General features: G+C 40.8%; 1 protein-coding gene across 1 annotated transcript; it reads right to left on the reverse strand.

Moving 5' to 3' along the window:
• Nucleotides 1-9,439: 9,439 nt before the first annotated feature.
• Nucleotides 9,440-13,571, reverse strand: LOC103645270 (uncharacterized). The gene is made up of 4 exons (XM_035961855.1): nucleotides 13,532-13,571; nucleotides 11,276-13,343; nucleotides 10,562-10,841; nucleotides 9,440-10,147 (listed from the first exon to the last, which is right to left on the reverse strand). The coding sequence occupies exons 1-2, from the start codon at nucleotides 13,569-13,571 to the stop codon at nucleotides 11,440-11,442; spliced, it is 1,944 nt and encodes a 647-aa protein (XP_035817748.1). The 3' UTR covers nucleotides 9,440-10,147; nucleotides 10,562-10,841; nucleotides 11,276-11,439.
• Between the last annotated feature and the right edge of the window lie 3,460 nt (nucleotides 13,572-17,031).

The following is a 17,031-nucleotide window of genomic DNA, read 5'->3' on the forward strand; positions in this document are numbered from 1 at the left end:
GCGGACCGTCCGGGCCCTTGCGGCGGACCGTCCGCGACACGAGGATGTCACTCGGCCAGAACCAATGCAAAAATCCAAGTCTGTGCTGCGGACCGTCCGATGGAAGAGCAAGCACCGTCTGAGACCACACGCGGACCGTCCGGGCCCTTGCGGCGGACCGTCCGCGACACCGAGTTGACTTCGACCAGGAACTACAAATCAGGGACAGTCCGACTAAACCGCGGACCGTCCAGCTACAACGTGCGGACCGTCCGGCTATAATTCGCGGACAGTCCGCATGTGAAGACCTGGTTCAGCCCGAAGGTGACAAGTTGAGCAAAAGGAATTATAGAGCTGGCGCGGACCGTCCGGGACCAAGGGCGGACCGTCCGCGTGGTGTCACCAAGGCAGATAGCCGTTGATCTAGCCGTTGATCTGTCAGAAGTATCCGTTGAAGATGTCAGAATCGACCGTTGGAGGGTCGCGGACCGTCCGGGCCCTAGCCGCGGACCGTCCGCCAGTGCAATTCCTGGCAGATGCGCCCCAACGGCTATATGGATAGTTGAGGGCTATAAATACCACTCCAACCGTCCACTTCAAGGTGAGGGAGCCCAAGCAACATTCCAAGTCACATAGTTGACATACTCAAGCCCTCCCAACCACCTATATTCATTGATCCATCCTATACACAAGATTTAGTCCATTACAACCAACACAAGTGCCACAAAAGAGAGAGCAAGCAATTGAGAGCTACTCAATTGAGTTTAGCCCTAGCGCCTTGTGAGATTCATTGAGAGATAGTGTGTGCTACATCTTTGTGTTCATTTGCGCGTGGAGTTTTTGACTCCCATTCGAACTTCCTCCAAAGTGTTGGAGGCTTGTAAAAGCTAGCAAGAGACACCAAAGATTGTGGTGGTCCTTGTGGGATCGAGAGTGATCTTTGAGAAGAAGAAGAGCTCGCCGATCCTTGTGTGATCGGGAGAGAGGGAAAGGGTTGAAAAAGACCCGTCCTTAAGTGGACTCCTCAACGGGGACTAGGCCTTCGAGGGCCGAACCTCGGTAAAACAAATCACCCGTGTTCATTGTGCTTTTGCTCGTGATTTGTTTGCTTTCCCTTACTCTAAGTTCTCTTGCACTATTCTTTACTCATATCATTTGGTGTTGCTTCAAGTTAAACTCTCATTTAAGTGAAGCAACGCTCCGCAAGAAAGAACTTGAGTTAGTGCTCTTTTCATCTAAGCTTTCTTGCTTTATTATCATAGACTTATTAGTTGTATTGATTTATCACTTCCGCATTATTTGAAAGCTATACTCTTTACTAGCAAGAACTTAGTTTTTATACTCCGATAATTGTTCATCTTGTTCTAACCACTAATCAAGGGATCTAGTTGGGGGATAAAGTTTTAATTTTCAGGTTCCGCCTATTCACCCCCCCCCTCTAGGCGACTTTCAATTGGTATCGGAGCTAGGCACTTCATCTTGAGTCTAACAACTCGAAGTGATGGCTCGTAAAAGATCCCAAAAGAACAAGAAGACATCTTCCAAGGAAAACACGGAGGTAACTCTTGAAATATTACTTTCCGATTGTTCTAATTATGATTCATGGTCTACTAGAGTTATAAATGCCTTTAGAACCGTAGATCCACAATTAGAACAAATTTTAGACAAGAGTATTATCCCTCCCAACTATGATAGGGAAAATGTTTCCGATGAAGACCAAAGATGTATTCGCTTAAACTATCTAGCTTTTGACATCTTGGTTAATTCTCTTAGCAAGGAAGATTATCATGCCCTCATAATGAATCATTATGAACATATTCCCGATGCGCATGATATTTGGACTAGAATTAAAAGCAAGTCTAATAAGTCCAAAAATGATAGTTCATTTTGTGCTTCTACTTCCTTTGGTATTTGTGATACTAACCCTTGCAAGGGAGAAGAAGAAAATGAACGATGGAGACCAAACGATGAATCCACCTCTCCAAAAGGTTTGTCTTCCCATTTCGATTCCCACATGTGTTGTGTAGCTAATGAAAATGATAGCGGAAGCACAAACGAGGATGAGGAGGAAGAAAGAAGCTTTGTGCATCTCTACGCTCGCCTAAGCCAAGAAGATAAGGCGGTCGTGCTCAAACTTCTAGAAAGAGCGAGAGAACAAAGCGAAGCTCGTCAAAGGCTAGAAGATATTCTCTCCATAAAGATGCAACACTTTGACGAGTTGACTAAAGAGCATGAGGAGCTAAAGTGCTCTCATGTTGATTTGGTCCAAAGGTATGAAACTATTTCAATTGAGCAAGATAACGCTTTACATTGTATCGCTCAATTAGTAAATAGGAATACCTTGCTTAAGGACCAAATAGAAAAGCTAAAAGTTGAAAATCTAGTTTTTCAAGATAAATATGATATGCTTCTATGTTCTCATGAAAATCTTATAGATGATCATATCATATTAAACATTGCTCATGAGGTTGTGATAGAAAATTTAAAATCCCAACAACCTCACTCATGCACATGTATTCAAATTGATACTATATTACCATGTGCTAATGCTTGTTGTTCGTCGACAAGCAAATCTTCTTTTGAGCTAGAATCTACAGGAACAAATGATGATTCATATCAAAAGCTCAAAGAAGAAAATGAGAGGCTAAAGAAGAGCTTGACACAACTTAAAGGGAAATGCATTGCCCAACCTTCTCAAGATAACCGTGATCACATGGTGAAGAAGCTTGAGACAGGAACAACCGTGGCATGCACTACATCCCTTGAAGAAAATGTCAAGGATTTGAGGATTGCCATGAGGAGGAAACAAAAGATGGAATTTAACACCTCCTCCAAAAGCCTCAACCACGCCTCCACAAAAGGTAACATCCAAGGTAATGATCAAGCCACACGTCACATTAAAAGGTGTAGTGAATGCTTTAAAGAGGGGCACTTGATTAGGTCATGTCCCTACATCAAAAATGGCTTGATTATTAACAAGGATGATAGACTTTGTTTTAAATGCTCTAAGAAGGGACACTTGCTTAGATCTTGTCCCCATTTAAAACAAAAAGGCATAGGGTTAGAAAAGAAAGTTTTTACTAACTATGTAGCAGGGAACAAGCAAGGAAAGAAGAAAACTTCAAAACTTGAAAAACGCCTATGCTACACATGCCGAAGAAAGGGACATCAATGCAAAGATTGTCCCATTGGTAAAAATCTCACTCCTAACTTGTCATTTGATTCATATATAACTAGGCAACCCAAGATTGCAACTTGTGCTAGAAAGGTAACAAGTTTACCAAGCGCTAGCACAAAGGACACTTGGGTTCCTAGATCTTTGTTTACTAACCTTAACGGACCCATCAAGCGATGGGTACCAAAATGTGCTTGACAAGATTTGTAGGAGAAGGAGATGGTATGAACCTTTGGGGTGCTTGAGGGAGTTAATTCAAGTCTTATCAACTCAAGCTATCAATCTTCAAATGATCTACATATTCAAGATTGACCCAAGGTTACTTCAGTTTATTGCATTCAAAACTCATATCATCTCGGGAAGATATTAATGTTGTAGGAAATAAAGAATCATCATGTGCGGAATATCAAGGCCTACAACATGGAGGAAAGTCAAGGGGTGGTAACATTTATATTCTTAAGTGCAATTATCTTAATTTGTCATGTGTCTTGTGTAGTCACATAAAAATAGAAAGCATTTAAGGATGTTTTAAAATTATGTCATCATTCTTTGAAGAAATTCCTCTCATATGGTAGATTGTGTATTTATCAAATTCTATATTATGACAATCTACATGTCTTTAAATTGTTGCAAGTTCACATGGCATGTCTTTACATTAACTATTCTATTATTGCCATGTTCTAGATATAGAGAGATATTTCATGTTCTTAAAAGAATAAGGTGTCATGTAAGAAATTCAAATACTTAGGACACTTATAAAAGGAAAAATTCTCTCTATAGCTAGAAAAGTGAGACCAATATTTTTATCTAAGTAATTTAAGTAGTCTCACTTGTAGAGAATAAGTTTCTCTATGGAAATGCGTATCTCGTCATGTCTAGGAAATTCTATCCAATAATTCATGTTGTATCTCTTATTGCTTAAGTGGATATGATTCTTTCACATTTATCGCTTTCCAAATCATGATTTAGATTTATTCCTATAATCTCAAAGGATTATTTATGCTTGTTTTATGAGTTAAAATTGAGCATAACATCATCTATGAATAATCTAGTTCATGCTATGGAGTTTCCATGTTTTGTTAATCTAACTTCTCATTCTTTATCAAAATGATTACTAAATGGAAACTAGTGCTTGTGTTGCTAACGTATCTCTTGAGCTTACTTATAAATATGCATAGAAGGGAAAGTACACAAGCCTCATGGGTTGATCTTCACCCAAAAGAAGAAAGGTAAAAGCAAAGGTATGGGAACTCATCTTCTTAAGTTAAGTTTAGTTCCCATCTCAATGAGTATTTAATCTAAATTATCATACTCTACTCTTGAGAGGAATAGATTCTTTATTGGACCGAAATTAACTGAGTATGCATTCAAATATCATTTTCTTAATGCTTATGTCCATTAGAATCTATTTAATGCCTTTGCGATATTTATATACATGTTATCATATTGATTTGCTTCCAAGTGATGATTAACTAACTTCAATATGATAAAGTAAAATCTCCAATGATTATTAAAATGCTTAAAAGGTGCTCACTCATTTTTCTCAAATGAAATGCACTAATGTTAAGGATTTTACTTCATGTCTGTGTGACTTGTGGATGATGAATCTTGTATGCTAATTATCTAAAGTAATCATCCTTCACCATAGACTCCCTTGCGCTATTAACATGTCTCTTGAGTATTTTCAATAAGTTTGGAAGGTAAAAGAGACAAATATAAAGGGAGGACACTCAAATGAAAAAGAAAGAACATCAAGGACAACAACATCTACCTGGACAATAAGGTCTTCACAACAATCAATGATGTGGTTGTAAGCATTCTAAATCCTTTTTCATTATGAGATTACCAGGCTCAAGTTGTTTATTGCTAAATTTATGAGCCTTGATCAAAATGTATAATGCTTCTCCCTTTATGTTCTTAAAAGTGAATGCATCGAAATCAATTCTTTAAATTACTTGATGCATATCTGTAGGGGGAGTCCATTATTATATTTTGATTATGTTGAGACTATTGCCTTGTCTTAGTAATTTCATATAGTCTCTTGCATGAGAATAATGTTTCTCATATAGCATGCTACTGCATTTCAATCCATCTTGGTAAAATAATGTCACCTTTATCAAGGATTGTAGCTTTCAATGTTAAAATAGCATATTTATCGGATTCTCCTATTTATGAGCTTGTTTGAAAATCTAATGCCTATGTTGTTCTTTTGATCGCATCTAGTGTATGATCATTGAATAACTTCAATTATCACTCATGCTTCTTAGTGCTTCATGCAATTACAATTTGATTTCAATTGGTAATTTCAATCAACATCATCTTGATATGCACTAAGTTAAAAGGAGAATTCATGATGTATTTATGCAATTTGTGATCTACTTGGTATATAATAACATGACTTAGAAAAGGATCACTAGTTGTAGAACTCTCTCGTGTGCAAAATATTTTCATACATTGTCTTCAGTATAGGTCTTAAGCGACTAAGACTAAGGACAAAGCACAATGAAGAGAGCATCTCTATGTAAAGGTACAAAAAGGTAAAACTACTCTATCTCATTCATACATGTACCTAAAATCTTCCTACATTACTTGCATATCATTGTATAAAAGGAAGAAAAAGCATGTTCATGCATTAACCCTGCTTCATACCTAGTTTAACTTCTCAAACATTCATTTTTACATCTTTGTTTAAACTGGATGAAGTAATTTTATTGTCAAGGAGCTTAAAGCTTAACCTTGTAACGAGGATAAGCTGCCTTTTGTTCCAAAAGGTGGATGGTCCTTAGGTCTCTTTGAAATCCTTAAGGGTAAATGCTTGAGATATTTATAACATGCTTTCATAAGTGCATAAAATGTCATTAGCATCACACTTATACTATGACACAATGCACTTTACACTCTTTACGATATAGACATGGTCTCATTAACCTAATTATGTGCACTTGGCATTTTAAACCAAAAATTTGTTTTCCTCTCTATGCACATATTTAGGGGGAGCAATCTATATTGTATATAATTGTTTAAGCTTAATTGATATATCCTTTTTAATCATGACTCTTTCCTTTGGTACATTTGCATATTTCTTATCTTCATTGTGTGCCAAGGCTAAGACTAATATGTTTTCATGAGCATCTCATGTATTAAGTCTTAGATTGAAAGGGAAATGGAGTATTCGGCAAAGACATCGCTTCCACTCAACTCCATTGGTATTATCCACTCTTTGCCGGTATCCCGCCGTCTCTCCGTATTTGGTATAATCTTCACTCATGTTTTATTTGCCAAAGGGGAGAAAGTAGTTATTTGAGGGCCTACATTTCACTCTGAGTATCCGTTTTTGGCGATTCATGCCAAAGGGGGAGAAAGTATTAGGCCCAAAGCAAAATGACCGCACCACCACCTCCTAATTTCAAATTGGTAAAACTAATGATTTTCAATTGGTGATTTTCAATATGATTTTCAATTGGTGATTTTCAATTGGTAAATTTCAAATTGGTATCTTATTATGTTCAAAAGGGGGAGAAAGTAGTATTTTCAAAATTGATATCTTAAAACCCTCTTGAACACTAAGAGGAGGATTTCATTGAGGGGGAGTTTTGTTTAGTCAAAGGAAAAGCATTTGAAACAGGGGGAGAAAATTTCAAAATCTTGAAAATGCTTCTCAAAATCTTATTTATTTATCCTTTGACTATTTTGCAAAACATTTTGAAAAGAATTTCCAAAAGAGTTTGCAAAAACAAAACAATTGGTGCAAGCATGGTCTAAAACATTAAATGTAAATTGGTCTAATTTCAAAGTAACCTTTGCACTTACCTTATGCAAACTAGTTCAATTCTGCACTTATTTATTTGCTTTGGTTTGTGTTGGCATCAATCACCAAAAAGGGGGAGATTGAAAGGGAAATAGGCTCAAACCTTTTCCTAAATGATTTTGGTGGTTGAATTGCCTAACACAAATAATTGGACTAACTAGTTTGCTCTAGATTATATGCTCTACAGGTGCCAAAGGTTCATCTACAACTATTCTAATTCGACTGTCCGGAATACCGTAGATTATTCCGGACAGGAGAAGCTTTTTGGAAAAACAGGCCAAGCGCGGACCGTCCGGGCCCTTGCGGCGGACCGTCCGCGACACGAGGATGTCACTCGGCCAGAACCAATGCAAAAATCCAAGTCTGTGCTGCGGACCGTCCGATGGAAGAGCAAGCACCGTCTGAGACCACACGCGGACCGTCCGGGCCCTTGCGGCGGACCGTCCGCGACACCGAGTTGACTTCGACCAGGAACTACAAATCAGGGACAGTCCGACTAAACCGCGGACCGTCCAGCTACAACGTGCGGACCGTCCGGCTATAATTCGCGGACAGTCCGCATGTGAAGACCTGGTTCAGCCCGAAGGTGACAAGTTGAGCAAAAGGAATTATAGAGCTGGCGCGGACCGTCCGGGACCAAGGGCGGACCGTCCGCGTGGTGTCACCAAGGCAGATAGCCGTTGATCTAGCCGTTGATCTGTCAGAAGTATCCGTTGAAGATGTCAGAATCGACCGTTGGAGGGTCGCGGACCGTCCGGGCCCTAGCCGCGGACCGTCCGCCAGTGCAATTCCTGGCAGATGCGCCCCAACGGCTATATGGATAGTTGAGGGCTATAAATACCACTCCAACCGTCCACTTCAAGGTGAGGGAGCCCAAGCAACATTCCAAGTCACATAGTTGACATACTCAAGCCCTCCCAACCACCTATATTCATTGATCCATCCTATACACAAGATTTAGTCCATTACAACCAACACAAGTGCCACAAAAGAGAGAGCAAGCAATTGAGAGCTACTCAATTGAGTTTAGCCCTAGCGCCTTGTGAGATTCATTGAGAGATAGTGTGTGCTACATCTTTGTGTTCATTTGCGCGTGGAGTTTTTGACTCCCATTCGAACTTCCTCCAAAGTGTTGGAGGCTTGTAAAAGCTAGCAAGAGACACCAAAGATTGTGGTGGTCCTTGTGGGATCGAGAGTGATCTTTGAGAAGAAGAAGAGCTCGCCGATCCTTGTGTGATCGGGAGAGAGGGAAAGGGTTGAAAAAGACCCGTCCTTAAGTGGACTCCTCAACGGGGACTAGGCCTTCGAGGGCCGAACCTCGGTAAAACAAATCACCCGTGTTCATTGTGCTTTTGCTCGTGATTTGTTTGCTTTCCCTTACTCTAAGTTCTCTTGCACTATTCTTTACTCATATCATTTGGTGTTGCTTCAAGTTAAACTCTCATTTAAGTGAAGCAACGCTCCGCAAGAAAGAACTTGAGTTAGTGCTCTTTTCATCTAAGCTTTCTTGCTTTATTATCATAGACTTATTAGTTGTATTGATTTATCACTTCCGCATTATTTGAAAGCTATACTCTTTACTAGCAAGAACTTAGTTTTTATACTCCGATAATTGTTCATCTTGTTCTAACCACTAATCAAGGGATCTAGTTGGGGGATAAAGTTTTAATTTTCAGGTTCCGCCTATTCACCCCCCCCCTCTAGGCGACTTTCACTACCCACACGTTGTATCCCGTATTTTCGTACGCAAAATTATATCTCATAAATCTGTATGCAAAATTATAGGATGACAAAGACATGGAGAGGAAGGACCAGGATCAGGAAGATGAAGAAAACAAATATACGAAGAAAACAAATATAACACGGTGTGACTATACTGAGCTTTGAGATGTAGTTGTAAGATATCATTTTTAGCTTGAATTACTATGATGTGTGTGGTTGACTTTTATGAACTATCAGTGTACTTTTGCAATCGTGTGTATCTACTTAATTAGTTATACATTAATATTAACTTGTTACATGCTTTTATAGACTATAATTATTTTTCATTATGTACTTATATTAACATATCAATATCATATAGTTGTTGTTTATTGATGTTGTTTATTAATGAGATTATGTATGATTGGACGGTGTTTTTTCTGATTTTTGATCCTTATGTAAGCCCGGCATCCCGGTTGATTCTTTCTGTTTACGTAATTACATCCCTAGATACCACAAAAGATGTAAACAATTGTACTGCCACCGCTGGTGTAATTCTAATAGTAGAGTCTATATTCTAAATCTCTTATAGCACGTTTGGATGTCGATATTGGAGTACAGAATTGAGATTTGGAATCAAAGACTCAATTCCCTAGAATTGAAAATTGAACTATAACTAGAAACTCACTCTCTCAGTTCATAGCGTCACCCCTTTGTATTGCGTAGAATTAGACCGTTCAAATCCAAACTCCAATTCAGCGACATTCAAACAATAGAATTAGAATTACATCTTATTTCAATACCCTGGCTGATTTGGTATTGAACCCAATTCAATTCAATGTCCTATAATATCAACATCTAAATGGAGCATTAGCTTCTTCTAAAGGTAAGAATTAAAGCCACCAACTGATGGATCGTCCAACAATGATTTCCTTCTACCCTGTTTTCGCTCGGATCTAGTATAAAATTTCTGAAGATTGTACAAGGACACTATTAACAGGGTGAAAAAAATGAATCAGAACCCTGTCATTTGTGCTAATGATCAGCCATCAGTAACCCTATCAGCCTAGTGGATTTTGCCTTCGTCCCTTTGTTGCCCCGACCATTTTCCTAACCCCTTGCTACAAAAAAACGAAGAATTATCCCGATCAAAATGCGCTGCTTTACCGAGAGCCGGACTATTTATTTGCCTCAACCGTGGAATGGTTCTCCTCGAACGAGTCGATCAGGCCCTTGAGCATCTTCAGAACTTCGTCGGGGTCTTCCAGGTAGTACTTGGCCAGGCTTGGCTTGTTGCCGACGGTGCAAGCGAATATCTCGGCAGCCTCTGGGAACGCGAACTTGCTGGAAGGAGCACTGATAGCCTCGAACATGTCTTCGTCAGACACATCGTCGCCAACACATAGGATGAAATCTGGCATCCTTCCGCGGGCCCCCAAGGCTGCAATGAGTCCCTGCACGGCGGTTCCTTTACCCACCACCTCCTTCACGAGAATAAGATAACTTTGTGAGCCAAAGGGGGGGTAAGTGATAATGCCAAAACAGAAAACGTTCGTGGAGATTAACTTGGCACAATGGCAAACAAAGATAACTAGGCAGTCGTAAACATAGGTAATACAGTCGGCCTAGGCAGTCGCTCGTAAACAATGCAGACGACTAAATGCTAAACTATGTGCTAAAGAGATAGATCTTGTCAGTAGCTGAACATGAGCTGGATAGATCTTCTTAAAGTCAGTCTAACCTATACTTGGATTATCACGACAGCTATCGGTGGAATTTCGTCTTGGTTTGTGCATAGGAAAGTGAAATGGCTGCCCACACAGAGGATTCAGAATGATTAAAGGGTGGTACTCTATCTAAAAGGCTAGCACGCGTGAGATTATTATATGTTGCCGTACCTGAGGATTACCATTAACCTCCACAATCTGATGGCCGCTCTTCACATATACAGGCTCTTCGGAAAGCACGTCGCGCAGGTGGTACTGTAGCTCTTTGGCCTGCCTTGGTCCGAAGACCGGATCAGCTTCCTCGTAGTGCCAGACAAGTGCTGTTTCTTTAGCTTCGATGTATGACCCGTCAGTTACATCACAGTAATACTTCATTACAGGCTCAACAATGTTTTTCCAATCATTGTCTAACAACAGTTTGGGTGACTCCCATGGAGAATCCCTGCTCCACCTGACATACAAAACACAGAGTTACTTCAAGAAGCCGCCAATCTTACTTATTCCTGAATGCCCATGCAGCCAAATGCATGTAACTAACCATTAAGTAGTATCAGTAGTAGTAGAATACAGAGAAAATGGAACTGTCATCGTATAGGAAGGACTTGTTGTCATACTATATTACTACTGTATAGTAGAAGTTTGGCCTTATAGAGCTCTGAACAAGTACACTGCTCTACGGAGTAATGACAGTCAACATCATCAACTCACTAGTCACTACTGACCTTTCTAGTGTACTAGAAAAAGCAACTCCTCTATGCATGATTTATTTATTTTCAAGAACTGCATGTTATGTTCAACACGTTTTTGGCTGCATGGGCATTCAATACCATTAGCAACAAAATTTCTATTAAGCAGTTAGTCAAACAGAACAGCGTATGTATTGACCTGATATGAGAGGAGTTAGCAAACACCAAACAATAAAAACTGCCCACACCTAGCTCCTAGGCCACCTTATCCACCTGTCACTTATCAAATGTCAAGAGCAATGTAGCATCCTGTTTCACAAACCAAAGACCAAACTAAGGGCATACCATGGGACGAAACAGTGTTTACCTTGTGAAATAGCCGTGCTCTGCAGAGATCCCCAGCTTTTCACAGGGCGCAAGCCATCCAGCCAGTTCATCCTTGCTCCTCCCACTGACTACAAAGACGGTATTCATTGGATCTGAGCACAGTTCATTCAGGACGCTAACCAATTCCTGGCTAGGATGTCTGGTGATCAGTCCCTGAGGAACCATTACTGTGCCATCATAGTCCAGTAAGATGAGTCTGTTGCCGGTGCGGTGGTACGATGGATTAATGTGTTCAGGCGAGAGCTTCTGGAAGTTGGGATCAAGCACGACGATGCGGAAGTTCATGGCGAGCCCAACGCTCAAGAAGTTCATCGACGCATGATCCATGCTTGCCTTCTGTAGGTTCTGGTCAAGCGATCGCCCCCAGTAGGCAATGTCGTGCTTGACAACATACATGTAATGCTTCGCATGTAATATCTTCTTGTCCCGCTCATTCAACCTCAGTGCCGAGCTCATCCCCTCGACGACGTCGTCCACGTTCCACGGGTTGACGCGAACCGCGCCGCGCAGGAACGTCGAGCACCCGACCAACTCGGACAGGACGATGGCGCTCTCCCTCGGCGCGCCCGCCACGCCGCTGGAGATCGGACCGTGCTCCCGGCACACGGTGTAGATGTACGGTGTCCTGTTCAGGCCGTCGCGCACCGCGGTGACGATGCAGATGTCCGCAGAGGTGTAGAACGCCAGCTTCTCGTGCATCGTCAAGGGGTCGTCGATCATCACGATCGGGTCGTACCCCGGCTTGGCGAAGCGGGCATTGATCCGATCCATAAGCAGCTGCACCTCCGCGAGAACCGTGTCGGTGTCGCGCCCAGGACTCCGCGCCGGGTTGTTGATTTGCACTAGCACCACCTGGCCAATTAGCTCCGGCCGCGACTCTAGCAGCCTCTCCATAGCCAAGAGCTTGACGTCAATCCTGTTGAACAAATCAACATCGTCTACTCCGATCAACACCTGGCGACCGGCGAACTTCGTGGCAACCTCCTTGGCCTTCGCTGCCGTCTCGGGCGACGACAACACCTCACGTAGGCGGACCATGTCGACACCGACGGAGAGGATCTTCACGACAACAGCGCGGCCGAAGTAGTCGATGCAAATGTAGTCGCCATGGGCGCGGCTGGTGATGCCGAGGAGCGTAGAGCAGGCGGAAATGAAGTGGCAGCCGTAATCGTAGTTTTGGAAGCCCACGAGGTCGGCGTTGAGGAGGGCGCGGAGGAGCTCCTCGCGAACCGGGATGGCACGGAAGAGCTCGGAGGTGGGGAAGGGCGAGTGGAGGAAGAAGCCTATGCGGGCGCGCGGCGACTTGCGGCGGAGGATGGTGGGGAGCGCGAAGAGATGATAGTCGTGGATGAGAACGAGGTCCTCGTCGGTGTTGAGATGCTCGAACACGCGGTCGGCGTACTGCGTGTTGGCGGTGAGGTAGGCGCGGTATAGGTCCTCGTTGAAGCTCAGGCAGCCACTGTCAGAGGAGCGCGTGAACGGCAGGAGGTACTGGAGCTGGAGAATCGGCCACAGGTAGCGCTTGCAGAAGCTGTTGTAGAAGTCATTGTGGAGGCTGGGGTCCAGGAACACCGGACTGCAGGCGAAGCGCGTGAAGAGATCGGCGGCGAGATCATCGGACTCAGAGATCGACGCGGCGGCGGAGGGGAGCGCGCCGACGAAGACCACGGGGCGGGGGAGACCGCGGGTGCACTGGAGCGGCAGCGCGTCGGCGTCGAGGGAGAAATCGAAGCCGTGCGGCGAGTCGAGATTAGGCTCCGCGCGGAGGGGGAGACGGTAGGTGACCACGATGCGGCGCGCCTCCACCGGAGACGTCGAGAGCTCGCCATTGGAGGCGGAGGGGGAAGACGTTTTGGAAACCATAACTTCCCCTGTTGTAGCTACGGAATGAAAAAGTTAGGAAAACTTTAGGAGACATGTTGGAGGCTTGATTTTTCCTATCTATACTATACTTAAAGCACCAGTTTCAATGGTTGTCCCGCGTCATCTTTTTACAAATAACCTCTCACACCTTTCAAATTAATCTGTTGCACGCCTACAAATGGCCAAATGGCGGCTCGGCACGGACCAGACGCCCGCGGGCCACAACTATGGCCCAGGCACGTCATGCCGGCCTGCTGACTGTGCAAAAAGTGGGGTTCGAGCTCATGCCTTGATGGAATAAAGGCGCAAGACACTAGGTGAAGCTATCTAACCAGTAGAACATAATGCTCAGATGTTTCTAATATTGAATATAAATTGTATATATGTATATACGTTTTTTTTAAAATAAAAAATATAATCGTGTCGGGCCGGACCAGCACTATGGGCCGAGAGTACAACCCAATCACGGCACGACGTTCTTGGCTCTTGCAAGCATTATGTCGTTTCTGAGACCATATTGGCAATGGACTCCATGATGTTTGAGGTAATGAATTGGATGGAGCAACAATGATTTGTCACACTAAAAGTAAAATAAAAGGTTATTTGTTGGTTTTAAACGTTAGTAATTGCTACGAAGTAGCATAATTTATATGGAGCACATCCAGTTTTTATTGATGTTTGACTTTAGCAATCACTCTATATTTTGATCCATCTTTTTTATAAGTTTGAGTTCATGTGACTTATTTTAGAAACTTGAGCTCACAAACTTTCTCTTATTTGGTCTCTATATGGTGGAATTATGCCGTTTTATAATCTCTGTTGGTTCAGTCAGTCGTTGTGAACTCGCTTCTAATCGCTCACTTCATTGGCCGTGTTGTACCATGACATATTGCATGGAGTAAACAATAACATCAGTTAGCCAAATCAAAAAATATTATACGGAGAGCAGAGACAATCAATAAAAAATCTTGAAATTTTTTGTGTGGATAGTTTACATGAGTATTGTTGTAAGCCGTCGCAACGCACGGGCAACCGACTAGTCTTTCTTTATTTTAAGTTAGGGGACATTTTAAGAGAGCTTTTGAAGATGCTCTAATAGAAAATTGTTTGATCTATTGAATTCGTTACAGGATTTTGTTGGCACAACGTGTTACACATTGCATTGCATAGTCAATATAGGCAAATGTTTTCTTGTGAGGCTTTTTATTTGTGATATGGCTATCCCATCCAAATTGGTAAGATTTTTGGTCAATTTTAAAAAATTTACCGACTCAGATTCCTGTATAAGAGTAATAATTCTATAATCCAACTCGACCCAACTATAAAAGGAGATAATGGATGGGGAGAAGATAATTTTGACCCAAACCTTATTCCTTTTCATCAATGTAGGGAGTAGATGAACATTTCATATGTTCTATATAGGCCTCTTTAGTAAACCTCATCTTTAATATTAAAGTTCTTTATAGAAAATAGCTTCACAAGAAGAATTTTTGACAAATCTAAGATATTTTGGAAAATTATTTGGTAGCCAACAACTTTATGCATGACTAATATTATCTTCTGTTCAACTTTCTGAACCAGATTCGTTGTCATAAATCTAGAATCTCAACCAAACGGGTACAATAGCATAATAGATTTATGAAAATCTACAGATTCATCTAGTTTAATTCAAAATCACCTTGTACCCTAGATTTTACAAATTCCTCTCATCCATGTTACGAAGCTATTATGCTCTTGCAGAATCTATAGTTGACAGTTATTTCAACCAATCATATTTTAACTTTTTCACAATCGTTAGCTCACGATAGCTTTCTCACATCTCACATATAGAATCATTTTTTAGGATTCTATAGCTAAACCAAACAAACCCTAAGAGAGAAATGTGGGAGAGAGATGTAAAAATCTACTTTTTTAGCTTTGCCTCCCTCCTTTAGCTATGTTACAGCATAAAAAACAGGTTCATCCACAAAACTATTTTATAAAAAAGATGTTTAATAAAAATAGCTCACAACAACTCCTAAAGCTATTGGAGAAGTTGTGTTGGATATTATCATAATTGTTTATAATAAGGGATTTAAAAAGCCACATATTACTAGTTTTAGGGTATACTAATTCTATAATTCATAGCCACATAAATATATGTATAACCTTTAACCCATCCAAATAAAGTCCTTAAACTCTAAAAATCATCAGTATGTAAAATTGCCCACAAAAGCTTTTACAATGGGCCAAGAATATATTTTATGATTTTACGATGTATATATTAACACTGCAAGAAAATCATGTCAAACTAGCAAACTACCTAGTATGGCAACTTACTTTTTTCTCTCGTGGTGGGTAATAGATGACAAACTAACAAATTTAGATAAAGCCAAATTCACCGCTCTTGGGTATCTTGATCCTTTTACCTCTCCGTGTGATAATATTTACAAATGAAAAAAATACACTAACATATAAACATAGGTTTCTAGCTTAAAAGAGAACTAAACACACATATATTAGCACCTTATTTTTAACCATACCGAGTTTTATTACAACCTGGCCCAATATTCTACACAAAAGGAAAACTTTGTCCAACATTTAAGAGGAACAAAGTGCAACACAAAGAAGGATCAAGTTCTGGTTTGCATGAGTTGCAAGGTGTCCATATAAATGTCTCCATAGAGTGGAATGGGTTACCACAACAAAATATGGATTTATGCAACTATCCTCACATTGTGGAACGAGCCCAATAAGACATGCACCAAGTTTTCCTTTGATTCACCATGTTCTTATTTTCCTCCTCTCTTTTACATATCACTGAATGAATTTTATTTTACCAGATTTTTTATGTTTTCTTTTTTGTGTCGGGGCCAGGGCTAGGTTTGCCTAATGAGAGGCATATTTGTGTGTAGTGGCATTGAACAACTCATGAAACATTTTATATTATGTACAATTTTAAGACACCTTAAAATATGGTATATGTTTAATATAGAAAAAGTTATTTTTAGTGGTAACATAGCTATGTAGTCAATGCTCAAGTTATCCTCAGAACATTGTGTAAGGATGAATATATATTTGGATAGTGTAGAGTACATTTGAAAGGCGTGATGTTGGTACAAACTTGGTGCTATATAGGCATGTGTGTTCTCATATGACACAAACCATGTAATGGTATATCTACTTTTTATGCCTTCTTTAGCATTATTACAATACATGGCCAACAAACACCTCTATACAAATATGGGTAATAACAAAGCAAACCACGTGAGGGGTTAGTATATTATCGAAGTTCCATGTGTATTATCCCTTCTCAATCGGTTATAATTTAGAATTGTTCCCCCAAAATAAACTACTGGTATGACAAATTTACATCCCTCTCTTTGTGAAAAATATTCACAAACCAAAAAATAATACACTAATGTATCATTTTAGGTTTCTAACCTAAAAGAGAAAAACATGCATATGTTAGTACCTTATTTTTATACATATTAAGTTTTATTGATACAACTCTGCCCAACGTTCTTCGCAAATGGAAAACTTTATCAAACTTTTAAAAGGAGCAAAGTGCAATCCAAAGGACCAATTCCTGGTTTTGCATCAGTTTTAGGGTGTGTATATAATTTCCTCTAGAGAATGCAATGGATTATCCACAATAAAATATGGATATACGCAACTACCCTTGAACTATGGAACAAGCTCAATAAGACAAACACCCACTTTTCC

The sequence above is a fragment of the Zea mays genome, chromosome 1 (genome assembly GCF_902167145.1).
Source record: "Zea mays cultivar B73 chromosome 1, Zm-B73-REFERENCE-NAM-5.0, whole genome shotgun sequence".
Taxonomy (NCBI): Eukaryota; Viridiplantae; Streptophyta; class Magnoliopsida; order Poales; family Poaceae; genus Zea; species Zea mays.

Coding starts and splice junctions, on each gene's coding strand:
- LOC103645270 (XM_035961855.1), bottom strand. CDS start 13,571: ATGACGTGCCTGGGCCATAGTTGTGGCCCGCGGGCGTCTG. Junction 13,344..13,531: donor TTGTGGCCCGCGGGCGTCTG/GTCCGTGCCGAG, acceptor TTCATTCCGTAG/CTACAACAGGGGAAGTTATG.